This window comes from Liolophura sinensis, chromosome 5 (genome assembly GCF_032854445.1).
Source record: "Liolophura sinensis isolate JHLJ2023 chromosome 5, CUHK_Ljap_v2, whole genome shotgun sequence".
In the NCBI taxonomy this organism is placed as follows: domain Eukaryota; kingdom Metazoa; phylum Mollusca; class Polyplacophora; order Chitonida; family Chitonidae; genus Liolophura; species Liolophura sinensis.
In genome coordinates this window covers 8925722-8952717 of record NC_088299.1, presented here as the reverse complement: position 1 = coordinate 8952717, position 26996 = coordinate 8925722, and the positions used below count along the sequence as shown (strand labels likewise).

Here is a 26996-nt window from a genome sequence, read left to right as displayed (position 1 = left end):
AAGGCTATATAGTGTTGTACTGGGTGTTCGCGTAAACCAGGAAGGTAGTACAATGCTGAAAAATCCAGGAATTCTTTGTTTTATTGCCGTCTTTAGTCTGTATTGACAAAGAATCAGGATGTAACGCTCTGAAAACTCTGAAAGTGTGTCATCTGAATACAATTTGGTTTCTCGTGAATACATAACATAATCAGCCGAAGTACAGCTAACCATCCTGTATTTTGACGCCCATGCAGTGGTGAAAGACAACTTGATGTCTTCATAATTTACAGTCAGATATCTTTATGTTAGGACGTTTCTTAACCAGCTCCTTCAGAATTCAGCCCATGTCGTTAAGATGACCAAAATACGTCCTGCCCTGACTGAATAGCTTTTTAATGTGTGTACCCTTTGTGTAGTACACTCTCAACTCCCGGATACTACTAGAGCGTACATATACGGGGCTGAAGTTTAGTTATTCATTGTGTGTGTGTGGAACTCACATCTGCTCGATCGTCGGCAGATATTTGTTGCGCTTTTGGAATTTACTTCAAGATGGCGGGCCTTGGCAGCACAGTCATTTTTCTAGTCTGCGTGGTGATTGGAATCATCCTGCAATCTGAAAGCTGTTTTGCTGGACATCCAGCGACCTCTTTGACGTGGACAGCACATTATACACAAGAGGGAAGATTGTTGGAAAGAATGTACAATTCCAGCGGTCAGCTGTACAAGTGTCAAGTCTATGGCGACCGGTAAGAAAAAATATACATAACTGGATAGTTCCATGAGCTATCAAAGGCTCATATCAAAAATATTGAAATGTATTTATTTATTTGACTGGTGAATGTTCTTCATTTATATGCGGTTATATATACCGCATTTGACTTGCAACACTACTCATCAGGCCTGGGGCTGATTGCTTATACTGAGACCAAACCTATAGCCGAATCAGTCGGCAAGAACTCCTCAGTATTTTATCAAAGAAATGTTTCAAAAATCACGGTTCTTTGATGGTTAGTAATTGTTATGGTGCAAAGTTTAACCACTCTATTTTACAATTTCAAATCTAATTTCTTCTTCTGTATTATACATAATCTGTATTATTTCTTCGGTGTCTTCAGTGCAACATTAATTTAACCCAAGACAATTTGATTTGCCGTTTGTTCCGGTTTTTGCCGTTTGTTCTGTCTTTACCGTTTGTTCTGTTTTTTTGACGTTTGTTCTGGTTACATCTTTGATCTATAACCTAAGGTTTGTAGTCACCGGTTACCAAGATACCTAACAGCAAATGCCATGAGACAGCGTGATTGAAGATATGAGATAACTGTTATTTATGATATAGACTTGGACGTAGATGGCATCTCATTATACTAGAGCAACATTTTTTATTTGATTTGTTTGATTGGTGTTTTGCGTCGTACTCAAGAATATTTCACGACGGTGGCCAGAAGTAAGATGGGAGGAAATCGAGCAGAGAGGGGGAAAACCCACGATCATCAGCAGACACTGCCAAACATTCCAACGTACGACCGGATTGGAAGCCAGTATGCGCTGGACTTGAACTCACAGCGAGCGCATTGATGAGATGCTCCTGGGTATTGCCCCTCGCTGGCACGTTAACCACCTCGGTCACGGAGGCCAAGAGCATTTTTGCTGAAGTATCAGTGTTGGAGTAAGATATTAATTTACACGCAATGAAAAGAGGTTCATGCTATCCTAGCAAGCGTTGATTATGAATCAAATTTTCATTGAAAAAAATAAATGATAACTGTAAATAGTAGTCATAGCTCAGATGATTCTCACAATCGTTCAAACACTGATGAAAACATAAAAAATTTTTAAGAGGGTGGTTACACTTTGATCACTTTTGTGCAAGTTGATTGTTTTGAGGTTTTAGGACAGGACGTAAGTTTCAAAACGTCATATAAATAACTTGTTCTCTGGCAGCTTACATATGTTGATTTTTGAGTGGGTGGTGGTTTTTGTCAATAGAGTAGACATAATTGACTCCTATATTTGCTTATTTTGTTACATGTTTGAATGCTTCCCGAAAGTTTTTTTTTTGCACTTGAATTGGCTCCATTATTCAAACATAAATGATAAAGTGCTTACCCGTCGCTCTATCATGAACACGAATGACACACCTCCATATAGGTACATAATGACCTGTCACCAGAAAAGAATTGTTGTCAATGGTACAGGTAAAGAACACCTTATTCGTTTCTCTGAAATAGACTATCGCCGAATCAAACTTTACCCACACAGTCGCTAAAACGCCTATTTACAGAAAGGCTTCAGTGACGTGAACTCTATAACTAAAAAGTTGAGTTCCTTTCATTTTCATGGTTTCAAAAAGTCTATTTTAACGACCATGTATTCTATGAAATATTGTTTGCTAATCCGTGTTTGCATCTACAACTTCCTTCTTCCTTGATCCGTGTTATTAGTTTAATGGTTACTCAGTGATTGAATAGGCAAATATATAGTGTCAGTAATCTTCATATTGCGCGTCGGGGTATTGACACTATATATTTGCGCCTTTTATCGCGCCTCGCCCAATATGAGGGGTATTGACACCATGTATTTGCGCCTCTTATCACTGAGTAACCATGTAGCGAATTTATCCTGCAGAGACCCATGAATTCAGTGCAGAAGACCGATGTATATGTCAATCGCTTTAGCGAAGTGACATAACACAGCGCAACAAAGGGGAGATAACCCACTCAGCAGACATATTTGACGTCGTCTGTATGATTCGAGAATATGTCTGTACCCCATGTGAGCATTGTTGTCCAATGAAAAGCGGATTATTTTGTCTGACACGGCATGAGAATGTGTCAACTGTAAAAAAAAAATTGTATATATCTACATGTATAACTATAATATTCATAAATTGATCAGTTTTACTAGAACTAAAAACTAGAACTTTACTAAGCCCAAAAAAATCTTTATTTATTTGTTTCAGCGTTTTAGGTCGTACTCAAGAATATTTCACTTATGCAACGGCAGCCAGCATTATGGTGGAAGGAAAGCAATAAAATAATTTTAAAATATTCTGACAAATAATATAATACAAATATACAATCACAATCAGTGGTCAGTGATGACATGATTTTTGATGCGAAATGATTTTGATGGTCCAGTTTCACAAACTTTGTAAAAAAAAAAATCCGATGAATAGACACATTGAAATATCAAGTAGCAAAACTGATGAGCTGGCTTAAAACATTTTTCACCTCGCAGGACTACCAAATGTGACCCTTTTCGCAGTGTTTATATTAGTGTTGAATCTGTTTTAGGCTGTCAGCTGAGCGTGTGCTAATCATGATTCCACGCGAGAATCAGTTCCTCGTGGACCGGGACAGATTTCACGCGCTTGTGGAGCGCTGTTCAGCGATGGATCCTCACATGACCAGATCCGTCCGCCGGAAGCGGTTTATTTTCCCAGGTGAGTTCACAATTGGGAACAAATAAACCGTCAACAGTTGAGTTTCTCTTTTATCGTTAATTAAAGGTAAAATCAGTCTTAATATATCATGTTACATCAATATTAGACAACTTTTGTTTACATTAATTTACTGATCAGCTGTCTCACACTGTTCCATAAACACAAATGACACCTCTTTCATTTAAGCACTTCTCAAGCTCCCAAACGTTTAACCCCTTAATTTCAACGATCTTTCGTCTACACTAAATTAGTATTTGCGACACCTTTTTTCAACGCCCTCTTTATGCCTCACCTAACGTCTTACTTCATACCTTACATACTGCCGTACCCAGAGTCTTATTTTATGTCTTAGCTGATGCCCTTCCCCGACATCGTAAAGCTGAGAATGGCCAGTATAATTAACAGGTACAAAATGGTGTGGGGCTGGTGATATTGCCAAATCCTACGGTGATTTAGGAACGCACAAGTCCACTGACCGCTGCTGTAGGGCTCATGACCACTGCTCTATATCCATATCTGCTAAAAAGACGAAATACGGGGTATATAACGATGGCGAGTATAGTGTGTAAGTACATATCCTCAGATACTGCAGACTGCCTGATGTGAACATACATGCCTTAAAATAGTGCACGTAGCCACGTGGATATAGATCCCTTGTATACCTTGTATACCCCCGCCTAATGCCGGTGAGTGAGTGTTTTGGGGTTTAACGTCGTACTTAACAGTTTTTCAGCCATATGACGACGAAGGAATCCTTACGGTGCATTACCGAAGGCAAGTAAGTTGCCCCACCTGACCCATTATACTGGTACGAGTCAACCACCCGCCTGTCCCCCGTCCAATGCGGACTCTCAAAATATATACTGTACATTACAGTATGTAAAACCATCCTAAAAATTATCGTACATTATCCCCAAATTTAAATTTAATGTTTATACCCAAACAGGTGCATCCGTGGCCGAGGGAATTATCACACAATGACCCAGGTGCCTCTCACTAATGCGGTCCACAGTTTATATCAAATAAATAAATAAATATACCCAAAAAAGTGAGTTTAATATGAATTTGGGCCATTATTTATGGATATATTATATGGATATATATATATATTTATTAGGTATGCGTGAAAACCTCATTTAGAGCATATTTATCCTTAAAAGTGTTCGGACTATACCACGAGGCGGCCTCAAATACCCTCAGTACGTAAATTATTTGACATGTCCTCTTCTCCTGACCCAGAAACCCTGCCGACAATATTTACAACTAACTTCTGACAACCTGTCCTATGAGCTTTGTTCAGTTGATATAGACCTATTTCCTCCTTTAAAGTATGGTTGACAAGTAACAGGTATACACAGGGTACGTGGAACACAATGCATAACGTATGCTATAACTATAGTGATTACAAGCCTGATAGGTACTTTTCACGGCCTTCGTTCATATTAAGTTTCTGTTATTCTTTGTTTACTTATCATTTAACGTGTGTAAAGTCTAAATCCCTGCATATTTTCATTACTCCGTACCAAACGTCCAAGCCCCATGTACCCCATGTACCCCATGTATCAAGACTGGGACATGGGTGGGTTTCCCCCGAGCTCTGTCCGGCTTCCTCCCACCATAACGCCAGCCGCGCTGGTTTAACTAAAATATTCTTGAGTACGGCATAAAACACCAATCATATAAATAAATAAATAAATAAATAACTTAATGTCATAGTGGTGTCATATGATTAGCAATTTGTACCATCTTTCCTAAGGTTTGTAAATTGGTTTTTGGTTCATCATTGTCATACTTTAATGTAATCTTTGCAGCTCAGCGTGCGTTTGTGATAAGACCTTTTACGCCTGCCTCAAGGATGCAAATTCTGACGCCTCAAACATCGTCCATTTTATTTACTTCAATGTGGTGTCCTTGAAATGTCTGGACATAAAACATCCACAAAGCTGCACAGGGTAGGTACTGACACACTCATTTATGTAAACAAAAGATATCCACGAATCTGTACACGGTACGTACTCACATATATTTTCATGTCAGCAAAAGATGTCCACAAATTTCTACACGGTAGGTACTGACATACGCTTTTATGTAATCAAAAGATGTTCACAAATCTGTACACGGTAGGAACTGACATACGCTTTAGGTAAACAAAAGATGCCCACAATTCTGTACACGATATGTACTGACATACGCTTTAGGTAAACAAAAGATGTCCACACATCTGTACACGGTAGGAACTGACATACATTTTGATGGCAATAAAAGATGCCCACAATTCTGTACACGATATGTACTGACATACGCTTTCAGGTAAACATAAGATGTCCACACATCTGTACACGGTAGGAACTGACATACATTTTGATGGCAATAAAAGATGCCCACAATTCTGTACACGATATGTACTGACATACGCTTTAGGTAAACAAAAGATGTCCACACATCTGTACACGGTAGGAACTGACATACATTTTGATGGCAATAAAAGATGCTCACTATTCTGTACACGATATGTACTGACATACCCTTTCAGGTAAACAAAAGATGCCCACAATTCTGTACACGTTGCGTACTGACATACGCTTTCAGGTAAACAAAGGATGTCCACACATCTGTACACGGTAGGTACTGTCATACGCTTTCATGTCAACCAAAGATGTTCACAAATCTGTATACGGTCGGTACTGACATACGCTTTCATGTCAACAAAAGATGTCCACAAATCTGTACACAGAACATACTGGCATAGATTTTCATGTCAACAAAAGATGTCCACATATCTGTACACGGTAGATACTGACATATATTTTTATGTCAACAAAAGGTGTCTGAACACGGTAGATACTGACATACGCTATTTTGTCCAAATATGTCCAGAAATCTGCAAAGGGTATAGGTATTGACATATACGATATTGTGTCCACAAATGATGTGCAGCTACTGATATACAACGTTGTGTCGACAAATACAGGTATCCACAATTTTATACAGGATATGGGCCATCGGCATATGCTCTTGTGTCCACAATTCTGTAAAGGTATAGGGCTCGCCATATGCTCTTGTATCGACAAATACAGATACCCACAATTCTGTACAGGGTATAGGCCTCGGAATATGCTCTAGTGTTGACAAAGACAGATATCCACAATTCTGTACAGGGTATGGGCCTTGGCATATGCTCTTGTGTTGACAAAGACAGGTTTCCACAATTCTTTACAGGTTACAGGCCACAGCATATGCTCTTGTGTCGACAAAGACAGATATCCGCAATTCTGTACAGGGTATGGGCCTTGGCATATGCTCTTGTGTCGACAATAGTTTTCCACAAAGCTAAATAAATAAAAGATAAAATGAAAGAAAATATGCGAATCGATAGTACATAAATGCATAAATGAATGCATGTTGATGAACTGTAGGACAACACTATATGAACTAATTGACAATGCTGGAGGAATTGCCTGATAAAATAGATGAGCTACTTGACGAAACTGGATCAATTGTTTGACAAAACCAGATCACTTGCTCACCAAAAAAAACAGATCAATTGTTTAAGAAAACCAGATCAATTGCTTGACAAAACCAGGTCAATTTCTTAACAAAATCAGATCAATTGCTTGATAAAACCAGATCAATTGCTTGACAAACTTGGAGGAAGACAAAATTAAACATTTAGTTATTTATGCAGTAGGAGAAAGGACCCCTTGCAAATAATTAAGAAGTCCTCTCACTTCGGTGCAGCAGTGAGTTGTAATTTTTTTATGTAGAAAAACAAGTAAAACTTACTTGTATGTGAAGTACAATTACTGAAGAACATATGTGTGAAAAATTGGAGTGATGCGATTTATATTTTAAGTTTTATTAAAAGACAAAGTAGGGTCAAAATCAGATTATGCTATTTTGATGTGTTTTCCTGCAGGAATTCGTCTCATAATGAAAAGATGATTACTTGAACCCAAAGTTTTTCCATATATTTGGTGACTAGACAGGGAGTAGTAAGCTATAACGAATTACGGTGTTGGTTCATGCAGTTATAGAGGAACTCTACATTCGTCATAATATTTCATGCCTGCTAGCGCATTGCTCGCACATTATTGTAATCGGTGCAGATTATATACAGTATTCTTCCAATGAAAGCTTAACGATATTTGTTTCAGCTAACAGCATATCCTATAATTACATCGAGAATTCGTGCACCTATTTATCAGTTTAACTAGGTAATAAGTGTCAATTAAAGACATTGTCCTTTTATTCACCGTACAAATCGTAAGGCAAAACTTGTTTCAGATACCAACATTAGAGGGAGTGAGTGCTTTGGGTTTAACGTTGCACTAAACAATTTTTCAGTCATATGACGACGAAGGAATGCTTAGGGTGCATGTACGTGTAATGTGCCTCCTTGTTGCAGGACGGATTTCCACCGCTCTTTTATCTAGTACTGCTTCACTGGGACGCCTTAATGAAGGCAAGTAAGCCGCCCCGCCCGAGCCATTATACTGATACGGATTAGCCAGTCGTTGCACTATCCCCTTCAGCTGCAATATATCACGGAATTTGGATACCATGGGATAAAAGTAAAACTGCATTGTAGCACCAAAGAAGTGTTACGATGTGCATCTTTGTGTTCCAAGGAGTTTAATAATTAGCATGACCTTCTAAGCATGATGTGACTTCAGATTTCTTGGGAAGATGTCAGACTTCATTCATTCAAATTTCATTAATTATTCTATCCGTAAATTCGGCGTTAGACTGATACCTCAACAACTGATGTCATTCAGAACCAGCTATAAATTTTGAATAGGAGTGATTAGGCGTAGTGATGAAAATCTGCCACTTCAGCCACTATGTAAACGATAAAGTAAAATACTTACAGCATGGAGAGTAAAACCAGAGCAACGAGGACTGTGTTGTGTGCCCTGTTAACAACACGTAATAGACTTGTTGGTATAGGCTTTGTTCATCTATTTAAGGGAGAATACTATGTTAGCCTAATTTAGGTCATAAGCTATAGACCATATTCATACAAATATTGGGGAATCCCATTCGATGCGATCTACACTGGGGGCTGCTATCAGTGAATGCTATCATACTCTTGAGTATGGCGTAAAACACCGATCATATAAGTACATAAATCATCGTGTCTGATTTCGCTTACACTGGGGCTGCAGGGGATATATATATATATATATATATATATATATATATATATATATATATATATATATATATATATATATATATATATATATATATATATATATATATATATATATACGCTTCGAGGAATAAACCGCCATATTGGATGTATACGTGTTTATGTTTTATACAATCCAATACATTTCTGATATTAGCCTTATAGAGGTATTTAATCTAGAAAGTCTTGTGCTTGCAGATTCCACTTCACACATTTTAAACATTTTAATTTATTTTATTAAGTGTTATTCACTTTTACTTTGGCAGGTATTGGTTCTGGAAGAAGTGTTCCCCGAATTATTCCGTGCCGAAGAAATGGACTCTTGTAGACTTTAATAAAGATTATCAATATGTGTATCTTCTGCAATAAGCGACTTTCTGTTTCCAGACAGCGTTCAGTCGTAGCCTCCGTCCGGCTTAACTACTCAGAAGTTTAAGTTCGCATAAAATACCTGTATCTCAACCTCCCTGTTGGAGCCTCGAATGTATATTTACCATTGTACAGAACTTCGTAAATATTAAAAGAAAACAAAACTATCAAATGATATTCTGGTTTCTGTTGCCTCAAGGACAAGACGCCACCTCAAAATCACTCTCGACGCCACCTCAAAATCACTCTCGACGCCACCTCAAAACATGTTCCACACATGTGTGACTGCTGAGCCCATTCGTTATTTGATAGTTCATTTTGTGAGCGAGTAGATTTTATTCCCAAAACAGAGTATAAATAGAAATACATGGGCGCCGCCATGTTCGACTAAAGCAAACAGCCTAGTCATGTGGATTCAGGACCCGGTAGATCTGCTTTGAACAGCGACTATGACGCAACGCGAGATTGTTTTTTGGAGACGTGAAATTACGAGAAGTTGAACCTCGCAGAAATGTTGAGAGATCGTAAATGAAGTCAATGTTTTTTAGCTTTGGTAGAATCTATGTATACGGCAAAGTGGTGTGAAGGGACGTAATTCGGTGCGGCCCTATTACAACTTCCGTTTTTTTGGAGGAAAATGTATTTGTGTGCATTTTAAGGTGTAAGGTCCTTTTTTCGCAAACCAGCGTGCAATTGTTTGAGTACGGGCGCATGCTTGGTATGAAAATAATGGAAATGGTCTTTCGGGAGTTATGAGTTTTATTGACGCAAGCTCAAAATTCTTTCCGGTAGGGCCCAAGGTGTCAGGTAGTGTCGAGGCTGTGAGTGACGTCCCTTGGCGTTACTTGGTATACCATTCCCAGCTGCTGGCATAGAAGAAACAGATTTTGAGAGCCAATCTAAGTCAAGTTTTTAAGCCTGCTCTCTCACAGGATGGTGAAGTTAGGCTCCAATCATGGAATGTTTGGAGCTGAGAAACAGTACTAAACGTTTTGGAAAATTAGTAGAAGTCTGAGGCTATGCAGCTGGGCCCTAGCTTCTTCATTGCCTGGAGGAAGTGTCTACTGCCACATGTTAGCCACCAAAACGTGCTGTGTAAATCAAATCAGTGACGTATAAGATAGCCGGAACCAATGTCTTCTCCTTGGCTAAGGAGTTACAGATCTAACTACATGGTCCCCTTTATCCCCTAATATTCCTCCAGACACCCTGTTTAATACTACCTAAATACATAATACATATAAGTGCGCAAAAATACGTGAATCGGCTGACTCTTATATTCATTCTTTGGTAAGGTGTGTTGTCAACTAAATAACTGACGTACTGCTTCGTTGTTTGATTGCTCGATTTATGTGTCATTTTGTGTGATATTAATCAATGTAACAAAATGTTTACCTTTGTGTTTCAAACGCCAGATACGTTCCTAGAAATTTGAACAAAGCTCGAGATTCAAACTGTCTCACAGTCGGCGAGGTCAGTTTGATTTGGTCATTACATTACGGCTGTAATTTATTTATGTATTGATTTATTTATTTGATTGGTGATTAGTGAACTATGATGGGAGGAAACCGAGCAGTCCGGGGTAACCCACACTTATTTCCACGCACGACTGGAGAGGAGGCCGGCATCGCATTGGGGAGAGGCTCGTGAATCATTGTGCTGCACTAGCACGCTGACCGCTCGGCCACGCTAGGCCCCATCTTTTAATACCCCATTTCTTTTAGCCAGTCACCTATATTCAACTGTCTGTAAAATCAGTCATACTCGCTATCAAAATTGCCTTTAGTGAGTGACACGTAACAACCCAAACCCTACATTTAAGATGTTGAACGTCCATATTATTACAAAGAAAATGCAGTTAGAATACTTTTTCAAATTCATAATGTTAAACTCCATTAGCTTACTTTCTAAACCAGGAACTCATTGCCTTGGGTGACGTCATAATTATTCAAGAGCAAGTTGAACGTTGGACAATGAGCGTTGGGAGTAATTTGCTTTGCCAACAAACTTCAGACAGTAATTTTGCCCACGCTACTGTCTCTACTAACAGGCTACATCTCTATAATTCCCTAACACCGATCTCTAAATCAATACAGCCGCGAGATCACACGATACAAGTGATAAACTAAAATTGATTTATTAACGTTATGTTATACTTAAATGTATAAACAAATATGTTTCAAATATTTCCCTCTGTTGAAACTTCATTTATTGACTGGAGAAAAATAGGAACAAATCCGCTTTTGTCAGCAAATTAAGGCCTTTGAAAGCTCACAAACCACCAAAAATAATCCATTGTTGTCGTTTTGCTTCGACTGTCTGTTGTGAGAGGTATCATCCTTCGTTGGTAAATTTTATCAAAACGAAAATCAAGAAGAACCTATCATCTTTTCCTGTTATTTGTAGATGGGATTTAATTTATTAACATTTTGAAGCCAATTTAACAATTATCCTCACGAACTCTGCCAATCAGATTGCTGCAAAGCGCCCACATAACTATTTATGGTAAGCGGGCTAAGCTTTAGACAGTTTTACGTTTGTGAAACGAGGGGTTTTAATCCCCGTAATTTTTCTTTCGTAGCCGGCTTACGATAGTAGGTTATATGGTCCTTAGCCTACTAACAGACGTTGAACGGGCAACAAAAGTTTTGTGAAACAGGTCCATGGTTGTCGCCCTACGTCAAAACATGATGGACGCCGCTTAATATCCAGCATGCCACTGATTTTTTAATAATTATGGTATCACTCGTGGAATGGGTTCTTGCTGTCGGAACTGAGCTTATGGCCTTTGACCTTATGAATTACAAAAAGTGTTCTAACTTCATTTTCCTTGCAAGAATATGAATTTCCAACGTATCCACGCGAAGAGCTTGTGTTGTTATGTGTCATTGACTATAGGCAGTTTTGTTATCGAATACGACTGATGTATCGGATTGCTGAATAACATAGAGTGTAGTGAGTGCCTGAGGTTTAACGTCATTTTTAAGTCATATGACGACGAAGGAATCCTTAGAGTGCATGTAATGTGCCTCCTTGTTGCAGACCGGATTTCCACCGCTCTTTTATCTAGTGCTGCGTCACTGAGAAGCTTTACCCAAGGCAAGTAAGCCGCCCGCCCAAGCCATTATACTGATAAGGGTCAACCAGTCGTTGCACTATCCCCTTCATGCTGAATAATATAGAAAAGGTGGTGTTAAATATTTAACCAGCATAGGTCGGGAGCCGATTACACAAGGCAAAAATGGGATGGACAAAATTTTACTTTCTGATGCCGAAAAACAAGCTTTAACGGATCGTATTTGAAATTTTGACTTAAGTCAGAAACGGCTTTGTGGAATCGGTCCCAGGTATGTGTGTACGATATCACTGTAGGCATCACTGAAAATATCTTGGTCGCAGTTAAAATCCAGTTAAGTTATGACCGCAATTACCACATGGCTAATTTTCGTACCCATTCCCTTCCGGCCCACCCCATGCAGCAAGCAAATGTAATAAGTGTGATTGTTCATAATAAAGCCTACGCACCACCTCTTGGTTAGGAATGAAATATAAAAGAAACACTCACAAGAGGTAACTTTTTATAAATACAAAGGTCTAGAACTATGAATTATGTAATCGTGTTACCACTCAAAAAGACTTTATCTTTGATAGATTTTAATAATAATTTGCTCAATAAGTAATCAATTCATGCTTTATGTTACTCATTATAAAAATGCCCCTCAGTAGTAATTTCACTTGCGCAGCTCCTCTGCTGTTCACCACTCGGAAAATGGGCAAACTCAATGCTAAAGTCTCCCAAACGGGAGTGTTTGCTTCTAGTTCAGACAGTTCTGTTTTAAGCAGCTGCACCTAACAAAGTTTGCCACAGTTGTCTCCCTTGTACACTGAACATGACTGCGGCTACAAAGATCTCAGAGCCTGAAGCTCGGCCTGTATTTGGAGATCAACTGCCAGAGTTATTGCGCCTGCGCAGGACAAAACCGCACTTCCCATGGCCAGTTTCGTCGACCAATCCAGCGTGAGGGTACCAGGGCCGAGAACCTCATTAAAACCTTCCTGGAACATTTTAACCACCATGAGAATGATGCCACATGCGATAGTTCCAGCTGGAATAGTAAAATAGTTGTCAAATATTTATGATTTATATACGGTACACGGCAAAGGAGTCAATGTTTTATTAAACTTGGTATATATACAATAGACCTATCATTGTGAAAAAAGTTACATTTTGTATTTTATATCTGATGACAATAATCGACGATCTTCTGATATTTCAGACAAGTTATTTCAACTTAAGTTGACTTAGTAAGCAGCAATCTTAAACTGCTCCCAAAACAATAATCTGCTAATTTTAACAGAGAGTCTGGTATCTGAGTGACATTACAATATATTCTGCTATTGTAACAGATTATTCTGTTCAATATAACAAACATATTCTAGTCATTGAACATAAAGATTCTATTAGACTAACAGGATATTATGTTGAATATGACACAATAATGTGTTATAATAGCAGTATACATTCTAGCATCACTCAGACAACACACTTTCTGTTAAAACTAACGGATTACTTTTTAGTGAGCTTACGAAAATAATGTTGAGAATAACTAAAATAAAAGTTTCAAGTTCAAATACTTAGTTTCACATCACTGGCAATGTGGTAAAACAAAAAAATTAAAATCGCCCAATTCAAACCGCATTTTATTCAACAGGAAAAAATCTAAAAATATTCCTGGAGCTTCTTCCCACTGACATGTTTGAAAGTAACTTTCACTTTGTGAAGTAAAATCAAAATCTACAAATAGGGTGGATTTAAGTTTTGTGAATAAGGATTCACTTACCTGCCAAGAATGTCAAAACGACCCCTGCGACCCCTGTACAGCGCACCCTCGAGGGGGTTCGCGGAGGCAGCAAAGCATACGCGGCCAATAAGAGAGCCGCTATTAACAGCGCCACCAGCCCGATCGTCTCCAGGCCCTCTACGACCAGAAACCACACTAAACAGGGGAGACAACAACAAATGAGTCTGTGTGAACTAATGTGTCAGTTCTGTTTATATCATTCTTGATATAATTTTGAACAACCGGCCTCGTTTCTAATGGTACTTTATTAGCTTTAAAAGTGACAGTCATAAACTTTTATTCCATAATGTATTTTAGTTCTTACATAATTGAAAAATTGCTAAGTACGACGTAAAAGCCCAAGCAGACATACATACGTACATATATACATACATACATACATACACACATACATACATACATACATACATACATACATACATACATACATACATACATACATACATACATACATACATACATACATACATACATACATACATACATACATACATACATACATACATTCATACATACATACATACATACATACATACACACATACATACATACATACATACATACATACACACATACATACATACATACATACATACATACATACATACATACATACATACATACATACATACATACATACATACATACATACATACATGTACATACATACATACATACATACATACATACATGTACATACATACATACATACATGTACATACATACATACATACATACATGTACATACATACATACATACATACATACATACATACATACATACATACATACATACATACATACATACATACATACATACATACATGTACATACATACATACATACATACATACATACATACATACATACATACACACATACATAGACACATGCATCCATAATGCATTAGTTCAGTTACATTTTACTTTAATACATACGGAGAATTTGATAAAGAGAAGAAAAAAGATATCACTCTAATACATCGATCGTAATTTGCTTCTAACAACTTTCCTCCTCCAAGTCTAGACTGATTTTACAATAACTACGGACTCCTACGCCGAAGGCCAGAAACTACGTCTATTAAATTATATTGAGACCACCCATTACGATATCCTTACACGACAAAACGTACAAGTTAGCAAGGAGCGTTATCTGAAGCACTTGCAAACTAATAAATCTACATATTCAATTTGGACAGAAAGGAGTACTGCAAATTATAAAAGTGAGTGACATTTAGCTTGAAAGGAACGTGTGTTTACATGAACCTTTCACAAAACACCAAAGCACACAGGAGGATAAAACTACATTTCATAATAAAATGTTTAAACACTATCCTTCTGTACACAAACGGGCGAAGCGTTTAAGTACAGGAAAAAGGAGGTTTCTTCTTTTGGCGAAGACAAACTTGCCAGTTTGGATGCCACCGTCACAAAAAGACACAACTCCCACTTGTATATTTGCCATTTGCACTGTAATTGATTGTTCCAATATTAGTGTTGGCCAAACCAATTATTGATCACAAAAAATATCCCCCCATCTCCCCGCAATTTACCGGCATCCTCAAAGAACATGTCCAGTGCTAAACCAAGCCCTAGTTTATTGGATTCTACAATGTAAAAGAGTACAGTGTGGAGAGTAAACTATAGAGCAGAGACGACAATCTGTTATAGGGTGTTGTTCTAGGTTCTGTTATAAGGTTCTGTTGTAGGGTTCTGTTCTAGCTGTTCTTGTGAATGTTCAAATGTTAACAGCTTAAACCTCCCCCTAGCGCCATGGCTTAAGCATAGAATTACTCAAAATGCTGTCTTGTAGTCACATTTGGCATATTTAGTATTGGCAGTATCATAAAATTAACTATAATTGCAGCCAACCTTCTTAAAATAGAGACTTAAGGTATTAAAAGTTTTATGAAAATAGTGTTTGACTTTGAATCTAGGCGTCGAAAAAGACATTCGTATATCACATTAAAACCCGAGTGACACATCGGGCGATCAATTTCCAAACGACCTTAAATACAAAGCATCAAATGACAAGGCATATAAAGTACGAAATTAACGAATTAACGCAAAGAAAAGCAGCCAACAGTTTTTAATAATGATGAATCTATGCTTCAAAACAGACATTCGTATACGAGCCGTCAACCAGTAAGGACTTTACAGGTCAATAATCGCAAGCCCAATTCCCAAGACGAGTAATAACACAAACCACTGAGAAAGTATATAAAGTACGAAAATAGGACGGATTCATGCAAAGAGAAGCAGTCAACAGTTTTCAATGAAGTTGGAAAGACACAAGGTATGTTCTAGGCGACTGAGTGAAATCAGTATTCAAATTGTGTACGATGCTAGGGTATTAGTTGCCGATAAGAAAATATGTATCTCAGTTGCGCTTTGATTGCAACTGTTCATACATCCCCAGTGCAAGTTAACACGATGAATATACGGCACCTAAAGAGCATATATTTGGCTTTTGATTAATTTAGCAGTCAGATAAGGGACACATTTAAATTCTGACGAAGTACCCGTTATTCAGACACCGTCCGATGAGCAGATGTTTGCCTTCTACATTATATTAACTATCCTGGAGACGAATTGATGACGTAAACAGATTGGAATTCATTTTCAGTGTTTCATGTGACTCTTCACTCAGTGTGAGAATAACAGTCTTTTGACCTATCCTAGACCTGTGATGTTGAATAAATTGCAATTCAGTAACATCACTGCAAGTTTTGTTTTTACCTAATTCGGAATGAGCCCATGGTGCTAGATTCGTACAAACTGCTACTATTAAGCATTTAAAGGAACTGCTAGAATTAAACTCCGGCTATAGGTATGCCCATTTGCTAATCATCACACTGTCGTCGCTGCTTTGATTTCCCTCCTTATGCTGCAGTCTATTCTATCATAGTCTATTATATTATGGAGCCATTTGAAATGAACATTGGACGCTAGTTAATCTACTACACAAGAAACTATTTGTACAGAGACAGGTTGATAGCGTTTACATTCACTTTTAATCCTTTGCGATGCTATTTAGAAATCTAGAATTTTGCATTTAGAGTAAGATTCTACATCGCAGACAACTGGTTACGTCCACATGTGGACAGAGTGTTAGATTTTACTCTTATGCTAGTGTTCGTATTTGGGGACAAAAGATAAAAAGATGAACGATTTCATGTATGAGACAGTATGACCATTTACCCAACTAGCACACTACCACCGCTCACTGATCTCGTTTTACTTTCTGTAATATTTTATATTACTGCCTCTAAGACATCTCATGGCGTTTTCACTTAGCCCTGGACAACATCTAAAACTGTTGGCAACATTGGCATCTATACGCCTGTAACCGGTTAATTTCGAACAGAAATTTTTTTATTTTCCACTGCTGTCATTGTTCTTGACACCTTGGTGCCAATCGGGTGCAGATTAGTTCGCCAATAACTTACCAAACCCCAGTTGCATCCACTCATACACTCGCCATTGTTTAGGTGAAACATTCTTCGGTAATGTTTCACCTGCGGTAAACGACAATCAAATATATGAATTTAAGTACAATTAAATTCAGTAATTTTACTTTAGGACACATTCTTGGGGGGGGGGGGGTCATCTTACATTTACACGTTAAACAAAACAAAACATACGATAACGCACCTGGCCAGAATTTGGGCGAGTATTCTTCACAGACGGTCCCTCTGCAGAACTGCCACAGTCCGACCCGGTAATGATGAATACCCTCAAGGTTCACATAGATCAGCCAGTCTGGCAGAGCGAACGCCACAGTCTGCAGAATGGTGGCTGACGTTGTAGCAAAACAGGCTACCTTGGACTTCCCTGTAGTAGACTTAGAGCTGTAGGGATGGGGTAAAGCCTCGTGGTCGCACATTGCCTTTTTGGGGGTCGCTGTTGTAAGTACACGAAGAACAGGGTCCAAGTGTATACGAAGAGTTCAACTGGTATGAAAGATTAAACCCACTGGTACAGACGGAAGATCTCTTTGTAAATTCTGGAGGTCGCACTGTACGGACGGAGTGTAGGGGTGTACAAACCGGAGGTCGAACTGTACAGACTGGATGTCGGAGTGTACACACCGGAGGTCTAGCTGTATAGCCTGGAGATAGAGCTGTACAGACTAGAAATTAAGCTGTACAGACTTTGTGTCAGAGTGTACAGACGGGAGGTCGAGCTGCACTGATTGGAAATTGAGCTGTACAGATAGGAGATCGAGCTGTGTAGTCTGGAGGTCGAGATGTACAGATCGGAGGTTTAGTTGAGCTGACCAGGATCGGACACGAAATTTGCTGGGGATTTCCACTGGTGACGATCAGAGTTAACCAAACCCACACAAAAACCAAACTGGCTATTTGTCAAATATTTGACAAAATATTTCGAATTATATGGCAAAATCTGAGTGTCTGTAAGCAAAATAATTCTCGAAAAGAAACATTTTGGAAGGCGGTAAAATTCCAGTCGTATAAGGTCTACCCGTCCTGCGTGGAGCTGATCACAAAAACAGCCAGAGTACTGTGCTGTGTACTTGATTTTCTTTCGTAACAGTTGCTCAGATGTTCAGCCTCTGGTTGAAAGCGTTGAAAAGAAACATTGATGGAGTTGGTTGTCAAAGTTTATGCCAGAAAATGCCTGTACATCGATGTTGATGTTTGCTGTGTCGTGTTTAGTTAACGCCTTCACCGGCAGGTGGCACTCGAAGGTAAACACGCGAGATTATCGTCGGGGAACGAGAAGGATCTCCCGCTAACGGAGACAACATCACGCAACCGAGGACAAACAGGGAAGGCTCAGAGGAGTAAATATTGCACCAGGGGGCTGTCGTTGTGGGGATCGAAGACGGGGAAGTTAGAGACTTGGACAACCTATTGGCTACAGTGCACTTCATCTTTCCTTAAAGGGAAGGAAATATAAAAATGTATTTAGAAAAAGGTTAAAACATGTTTCAAATTTCCACAATTTAAATTTCTAATTTTACTATTTAGTAATCATGGTATTTCAAGCTGTAAATTATTATCTGTAACAGTGTGTTCAAATTTCTTTTTCAAAAAGTTCAGGAATAAATTTATGAACAACTGAATCATTACACTCGTTATTTGTTACCCAAATCACAGTCACTTTTTTCTAGCCCTAAAATCTATAGGCCTATTTATGTATTTCTTGTCAATATTCGCGTTTTTTGTGCATCGATATACATTATATGATTTAAGTGACGTTACATACCACATACCTGGTTAATATGATCCATATTATAAAAGTGTGGAGAGAAAACAAAAGCATCGACAGCAGTTTCAAATTTAACAATTGGTCACACGTAACCGGTGATATCTGGCTTCATGTCAGTTATAAACCACACATGCAGACTTGGATTTCTCTCGCCCCAGCGCCTGCTTAACCTTGTCTCGTCCCATGTTTGTCGTGTGTCTTGAACATGTAAACATTGTTGCCCATCCCTGCGTTTAACGCACATACTCAGTATCACACTGCCTTGTCTGTATACAAACAAATCGGAGCAAGGATTCCTGTTTTATCCGATTAAGGAAGCATTTGCTTTTGATCAGACTTACGTCACCAACATGTTTATGTTTCGAAGCATATAGAAACAAATAAAGATCTGCTAATAGTTGAGTGTAGTTAGCAGCCATGTAGATATCTGTATGTTATTGTTGTATAACGCTGTGGAACTTCCCATAGATGCTATTGATCAGAAATTCGTGTAGTTCTGTAAAACGTGCAACGCCCCGAAATGGATTGTGATTAAGATTCCAAAGTCAGTGAATTGATTTATTTTGTTGGTATTTTAGACGTGCTCAAGAATATTTCACTTCTACGCTCGGGGAAGCCCACGACTACCCGCTGGTTTCTGACAGGCCTTCCCAGGTACCACCGGAGAGGAAGCCAATGTGAGCTGGATTTGATCTCAGAGCGATCGTATTGGTGGCACTGGATTAAGCCTTGATGAGAGAATGCATTACAGTGAGTCGAGAAATCCCACGTGGCTAGCTGTTTTGTAGCCTATAGCATTGGACCTTTCATATCTGTTTCATATATCTTTCGGTCAGTGTCTTTGAATTGTTTAGTGTCTGCAAGTATTTTACATCAGAGTTTTTGTCGTATAGTCTGATTACTGAACAATATCAGATCATGATTTAACGTCCCGGGGATATATCAAACCCCTTAAGACTTCTTAATATGGAGCATATGATGTGGCCCAACAGCACAAACATAGCTTCTCAGCTTTCGTCTTAAGGCAGAAAATGCTTAAACATGCCGTAGTGATCTACCGGGGGATTAAGTAACCTGATGTCGCGTGGCGTCAAGGGTAACATCAACTTTGTTAGGGGGAGAGCCCTGTGAGGGCCGTAAGGAATTACCTCCTACAATGTCACTCTCCCGTTTTAAAGATGTGTTTTAGGAGCAAGCTGTGGTTAGGTGGAACCTCAGAAGTTGGTTAATGGCAAGTTTTGTATTTAAAACAGCATAAGGTAGTTACAAACATTGTTTTAAAACAGAGTTTAACTTTGTATATTTATTCAGAAAGCCCAGGAAAAACGTTGCGTACTGTTAATCCATTCGGAGGTAATTGTAAAATTGTGGCACAAGACAGCTTTGGCGAACTCATATGCCCGAAAACATGGACTTCGTTCAAAATCTCTCTGTGTCGATCAAAAGTTGATATCGTTTTTTTGTGCATTTTGTTGTCTAGAAAATATTTGTCATTATTGTCACATAACCTACATACTGTATTATTTAATAAGCGAGGTCCCACTTCTCTAGTAGTTTCACGCCACAAAAACTAATTTCGTGTTACGTCATAATCGCTGTCATGTAACAAGGGAGGTAATTCAGAGCAGACCTATTGGTGGCGTTGATCTGGTGCTTCGTTCCCAGTATTTTCATTGATTACGTTATTACCGAATATCTGGGATCATTCACGGAAAATATACATAAAATACAGGGTTTATTTTGAATCATAAAACAAACCTCAAAAATGAAATTTATTTTTGCACATTTTGAGAGGAGGGGGGTGGGGGGCGTGATTTCGTCATTTTTTTAAAACCATAATATTCATTTTATAGAACCATTTATCCTCGTTGACGGGAACTTGACTGTGGACATTCTTGATCCAGGTATAAATCAATAAACCCTGAATAATCACACAAATATAAGCGTCAAGTCCGACATTCATATACCATTCGTAGTTCGTAAAGGGCGTTCCAAGGCCGATCAACATCTGAATCAGACACACACAAAAAATTGTGAAAATATGATACACAATTTGGATTCTGATGTCATTCATTCGTCTAGAATGTTCTTTACATTCATAATACTCAACTAGTCTAGAATCACTCAAAACACCTGCTGTTATTTAACATGAAATAACACATTTAACATAAACTAATTTTAAAATAAAACCAATGCGATCAAGTCCAGCTTATACTGGTGGGATTCCGTCCACTGTGATGCTGACCATAGTCGTATAAGTGAAATGTTCCTCAGTACGGGTAAAACACCAAACGAATAAATAAATGAATTAATTAATATCTCCAGACGGCGTCTCTTTTCCTTTGCGGTTTGCCCTGCCTATAAAATTACATTACACCAATCGTATTAATAAAAAAATATTCGTAAGTACGGCGTTAAACTTCAATGAAATCAACCAGTAAATACATTTTTTTGCTTTCGCTGATTTTTTAAGAGCTAGAAACATCGATCCTATACATGTGTGGTGAAATTAGACCTCAGGATCTCTGTACTTTATACGTTAAGGTGACTTCACTTGCGGTTGAAATTTCCCGAACGACGTTTTGAGAAAAAACGATCCCAGAGCAGACATCTATAGACAGAAACCCAGTTAATGTGATTTGTACAAGGCAGTAGGAGTACTTGCAGTAAATTATAGTTGGATATGTCAAACGAAAACACGTGAGGACTATTTCATTCGACAAAAAAATTACGTGTCGTGCTAGTGATAACCTTAACATGATAACATGAACTCCTTAAGTAGTTACAAACACAGGTGTAGCCGCTTGAACTGACACCTCTCTTAGTCATACTCGCCACGATATGTCTGAAATATTGCCGATGTGGCGTTAAGTCATAATCATTCATTCTTAGTCATGTATTTGCCATGCTATAAACGGTGTTAGGTAAGATGAGACTCTGCCTACAACTTTATTTGGCAATCTGTAAGTTATATAGCAGTCTGTATTTTGTTTAAGCTGGAGTTTGTGTATATGTTAAGATGAGGTGGGGTGGCCATTTTTCTTGCTTTATCGAGAAAAGAGTGATATTGTATCTTATTTAATTCCCCTTTCTCATTTAAAATCATATTCAAATGACCACTGGTGACACCAAAAATAAACTGACGATATTGAAATACAAAGTCGAGTGCTTGTTTTTATTGATAAGAAACATTTTCTGATATTATTATTATTATTATTATTATTATTATTATTTCTGATTCATATTAAGATATCACCATTTTCAATGCTAAACTGACACAAAACTGTTAAATGCCGTGTCACAATATTAAAATGTTACGCAGCGCTGCTCCTGTTTGCATGCAGTAAGGTAAAGCAGGTAGCAAAATTTTTTACATTTATAATGCGGAATAAATCATTTTGTAAAGTGTTAAATTTCTAAAACTTCAGAAAAGTTAAAGTAACATTTTAAATGTTCCATCTCCTCAATAAGAAAATTACATTTAACAGTTCAGTTTTTAGCGAGTATATATGTAACTACAGACTCCCACACTAATACGTTTCTGTAAAGCTACTGTCTCGCTACAGACGATGGCTTTGAAACTGGCCATTTCACCTGTGGCCTGGGATTTCTCCATCCATTAGCTTGACCAAAATACCATATTTTTAAGAAAGTGTCAAACTTCAATACAAAAAAGAATAAAATATAATACTTTGTGAAAGAGATATAGAGGAAATTTCGGTTTGTATCCATTTACTGCGCGTTTACATATCATGGCTGACCAGATATCAGCATACGAGGCATTTGTCCGAAAACGTGACAGATATTGGCAAACATCCAGAAATGAACATAAGAGAAAACAATATTTTCAAGAAAACGTAAACGCCAATGTTAGCTAAGACTTGCTAAGGCAAGAAAAACGTAATGAGTTGTGAAAATATTTTTAAATTAATGATGGCGATTCAAAATTATGTTACAATTTCATACTAGCAAACTCTTCGTGAATATGTTCCCAAAAAACTAACGTACTTCATTTTGTTCAGGTTGAAATAACACTTCTCAAGAAATCACAAAACACGTGTCAGCAAATATGCCGCAAAATTTAAAAAAAATAAAGTGCTTAAAAAACGAAATCGAATAGCGACACCACCAAGGCGTCTATTTCTGTACATGGCTTTATATTTATTTATTTATTGATTTGATTGGTATTTTACGCCGTAGGCCTACTCAAGAATATTTCACTTATACGACTGTGGCCAGCATTATGGTGGGAGGAAACCGGACAGAGCCCGCGGAAAATCCACGACCATCCGCATATTGCTCCCCACAGATCTTCCCACGCATGGCTGCTGAGGAAGACAGTATGAGTTGGACTTGAACTCACAGCGAGCTCATTGGTGACAAGTAGTTTGCCACAAACCTGTGCATAGTTGTGGGTTTCCCTCGACTCTGTCAGATTTCCTCAGGTGGAAAGAGCGGTGGAAACAAGGAGGCACATAACACTCTAAGGATTCCTTCGTCGTCATATGACTGAAAAATTGTTAAGTACGACGTTAAACCCCAAGCACTCACTCACTCATATGAGAACAGATATAGGTCGGCCAAAATGGGAGCATTTTTTTTGTTTTTTGTTTTGTTTTTTTTTTTGGTGAGACGTTTAGAGTTTTTACTTATCCACATACAGTTGACGCATAATTTTTTGGCAATTGCACAGAGGTACATACTGCAAAATGGCTGTACTTCTTGCAGTGCCTTCGTTAACACAGTAGATACAAGTTTAATGGTAGAGCTTTTTGATCCCTCAACAAAGCGAGCTTAGAATGGGGATTTACGCACTGCTGGAATCCCGTAAAGCTTTGGTACGTCGGTTTGACGGGAAGGTACAGATATACTCCTCTGTTTGAGAAAAGACTGGTGTTTTTTAAATACTCCCTCCAGAATTTAGGTGGTTATGAATACGTAGATGTTCATGTTATAATAAATGTCACAATGGGGATTGAAACACAGTGTTTAGTCAGAGCGTATTATTCTTGACTCGATCAAAGATCTACACTCCCGTGTTAAAGCCCACTCACTCCTGAACTTTACAGCCGCAGTGATCCGTCGAAATCGAAATCAAAAAAATGGCTTACACCTAATCTGGCCTTGCGACTCTTACAGAACTCTTACATATCCTCTATAGTCAAGTGGCTGCGTGAAGTCAGAACCACACTGTGACAAAACAGCTCGTGCCATTCTTAAAATTCGCCTGCGACGCTCCCGACCGACTAAGGCCAGTCAGAATTGATATGAGACAGCGAATGATAACTTTTGATAGCAGCTAATGCACTTGCGATAACTCCAACCGTCTCACGTTTGCTTGCGATTTATCTTCAGTTTACTAAGGTTTACTAAGCGCTTTCACGGCATATCGAACGATCAAAGCAAAATCTACCGATTATTCAGATGGAACGTCCACATTGATTGAATTCTGGTGAATGAATGTCCGTTCCGATACATATATAGGTTGAAAGGATTTATGAAATATAATGTTTCTCATGAGGTTTGTTTAAATTGTTTAACATGTTATCATGAATGGAAACTGAAAAAAAATGTTTTTATAGGTAAGTTTCCGTAAGGCCACAAGAGCTAGTCCGACGGTTTTATAATGAGCTAGGCCAGTGGCTTAGACTGTGAACTCTGTCAAAGCAGCTGTAGGGAGACTGTGATTCCACGTATGAGAATGACGTCAGTTCCGGAAATTCCCGAGTACTGGCCGAAAAAAGGCATAAACGGAGATTGCAATGACAAGATAGCAGACATGCTCTAGAACAGTAAATCAGTAAATTTTGTGATAATTAAAATAAGAAGCTAAATGCTCTTAGAATAGAAAGGGAACAAAAGCTGCACATCTCTTGAATTGTCAGTCTTTTCTCATTCCAGATCCTATGATCCGTTAGATCTGTAGCCTCTGAGCTAATGAGAAGGCTCACAAGGTTCAGCATCATATTCATCGCCGATTTTGTTGCGCGCGCATCTTAAACAGTAGGGCCTACTCCCTGGTGTAAGTTTTACGAAAATGATTGCGGGTAATTATAGTATGTGTTGGTATAGTTCTACTGCAGTCCTGTTTAAATGAATGAAAGCCTACCTAGGTACGAGGAAATCAGGACTGTAGTAGGACTACAGGAAAATACTGCCACGACTTTTATCCCGACTAACCCAGACCTTTCTACGACCAGACCAGAGTGAAGTAGGAGTGTAGTAGAACAGAGTCACGACCTGCTCGACTGCTCCATGAGTAGTAGGACTTCTCAACTGACTTCTCAACTCAACTTAAGACTGAACGATAAATTTAATTCACTCCCCTTTTAAACGCAAATGTCTGATCACGTGTGTCTGATCACGTGATAATGAGATTCCGTGACATACACACGGGTATTGTACGACAACAGCAGAACTTGACAACGACAACGATACGACTACTCCACGAGTGTTCAAAGAGTATACAAAAGTAACAAGACGACTGTACTACGACAACAGTAGGACTGCAGCACGACTTGTACGACAGAGCCCCAAATACAACGACTGCTCTACGACTATACCACGATATATTTACGACTTTGCACGAGTACTCAAAATTTCAAATATGTTCAAAAAAGTCCCGACTCAACAGGACTGGGCCAGATCAGCATGACCTTGCCAGGGCAAAGTCACGATAACTCCACGACCTTTTGCCGACAACGCCTGAGTATCCGCGACATTTCACGAATTTAACACGTGACGCACTCGTCACTAAAAATAGGCCGAACTCGGCTCCGTGTAAGAGCCCCTAAATAGTCACAGAAAACCAATGAAACATTGCCCCTTGTCAGTTGAGATAGAGGTTTACTCTAACTGTTTATGTATGTGTTTTAGTCATTATTTCCAGAGAAAAATTACACCAAACTGGACGAAACCAGACTACACGTTGGACCTTTGCCCGGTGATCGCAGCCGAACCACTGAGAGCTGGATCGAACACGCGACCACACTAGTATAGAGATTGTCGAGGACAAAGCTGAATAAGGTGGAAATGTAACTAAAACCATTCCTTGTTCAACTAAGCTGAACTGGTAGTTTCACTTCACGGTGGTTCAGTCGCTCTCTCATTCAGTGGACCGGTTAAATTTTTGACACTCTATACCTTTCATCATGGGCCTCTGCGATTTTGCATTTGTATTCGACCTGCAAATTATAGAATGACAACAAGTTTAAAATTTGAAGTGGATGTCATGCCTAGAATATAGTCTGCTTTTCCCTTACATGTTACCAGTTTGCTTTTTTTTTTTTTTTTTTTGGTTATACTATCTCTTACATATTCCTTTGATAGTCTTGCCATTGTGGCTTTGGAACGACCCTTCATAGTCTACGCGTGGTAAACAAATGTCAAGACTGACGCTTAGATCCCATTGGTCAATTAAAGATGAAGAATCACTTATGAAAGTTCCGGGAACTAGACGACACGCAATCCAAGATTGGGACAAGCGCAGCTATTTAGAATTTGCGCTTGCTTTCATTTAGCTTATGAGAACCAATAAACTTTTGAGTTTATATCTTAAAGGGGAAAATGGTTTTATCGGCTCTCAAAGGTCAGTCCGCCATTTCATGAACCATTGTTGTTAATGGGACAACAATGTAGTAGGACGATGTAGGAGGTTGTGCATGCTCGCATGCGTGTAGAATGGCATAAACAGGCTATGATTCAGTACACCCCAATTCATATCTGACATTACTATCGATAAAACCCCGCCTGTATATTCCCAACATATGCCAAAAATGTTTTCAACATTCACTTTTCAAAGAAATTACAACAGACTAAATGTATTTGTGTATTGATAAAGTAATCAAAACATTTTTGTTCTTGTGATGTTACATAACAGAGATATCACAATTTTAAAAAAAAGTGAAATATCA

At 38.5% G+C, this 26996-nt stretch overlaps 1 protein-coding gene across 1 annotated transcript; it reads left to right on the top strand.

Annotated features, from left to right (window-relative positions):
• The first annotated feature begins 227 nt into the window (after positions 1 to 227).
• LOC135466055 (phospholipase A(2)-like) lies at positions 228 to 9154 on the top strand. Its single transcript, XM_064743464.1, has 5 exons — positions 228 to 731; positions 3279 to 3427; positions 3833 to 3992; positions 5239 to 5379; positions 8885 to 9154. Exons 1-5 carry the CDS (start codon positions 535 to 537, stop codon positions 8985 to 8987), a joined length of 750 nt encoding a protein of 249 aa, XP_064599534.1. The 5' UTR covers positions 228 to 534; the 3' UTR covers positions 8988 to 9154.
• The last annotated feature ends 17842 nt before the right edge of the window (positions 9155 to 26996 follow it).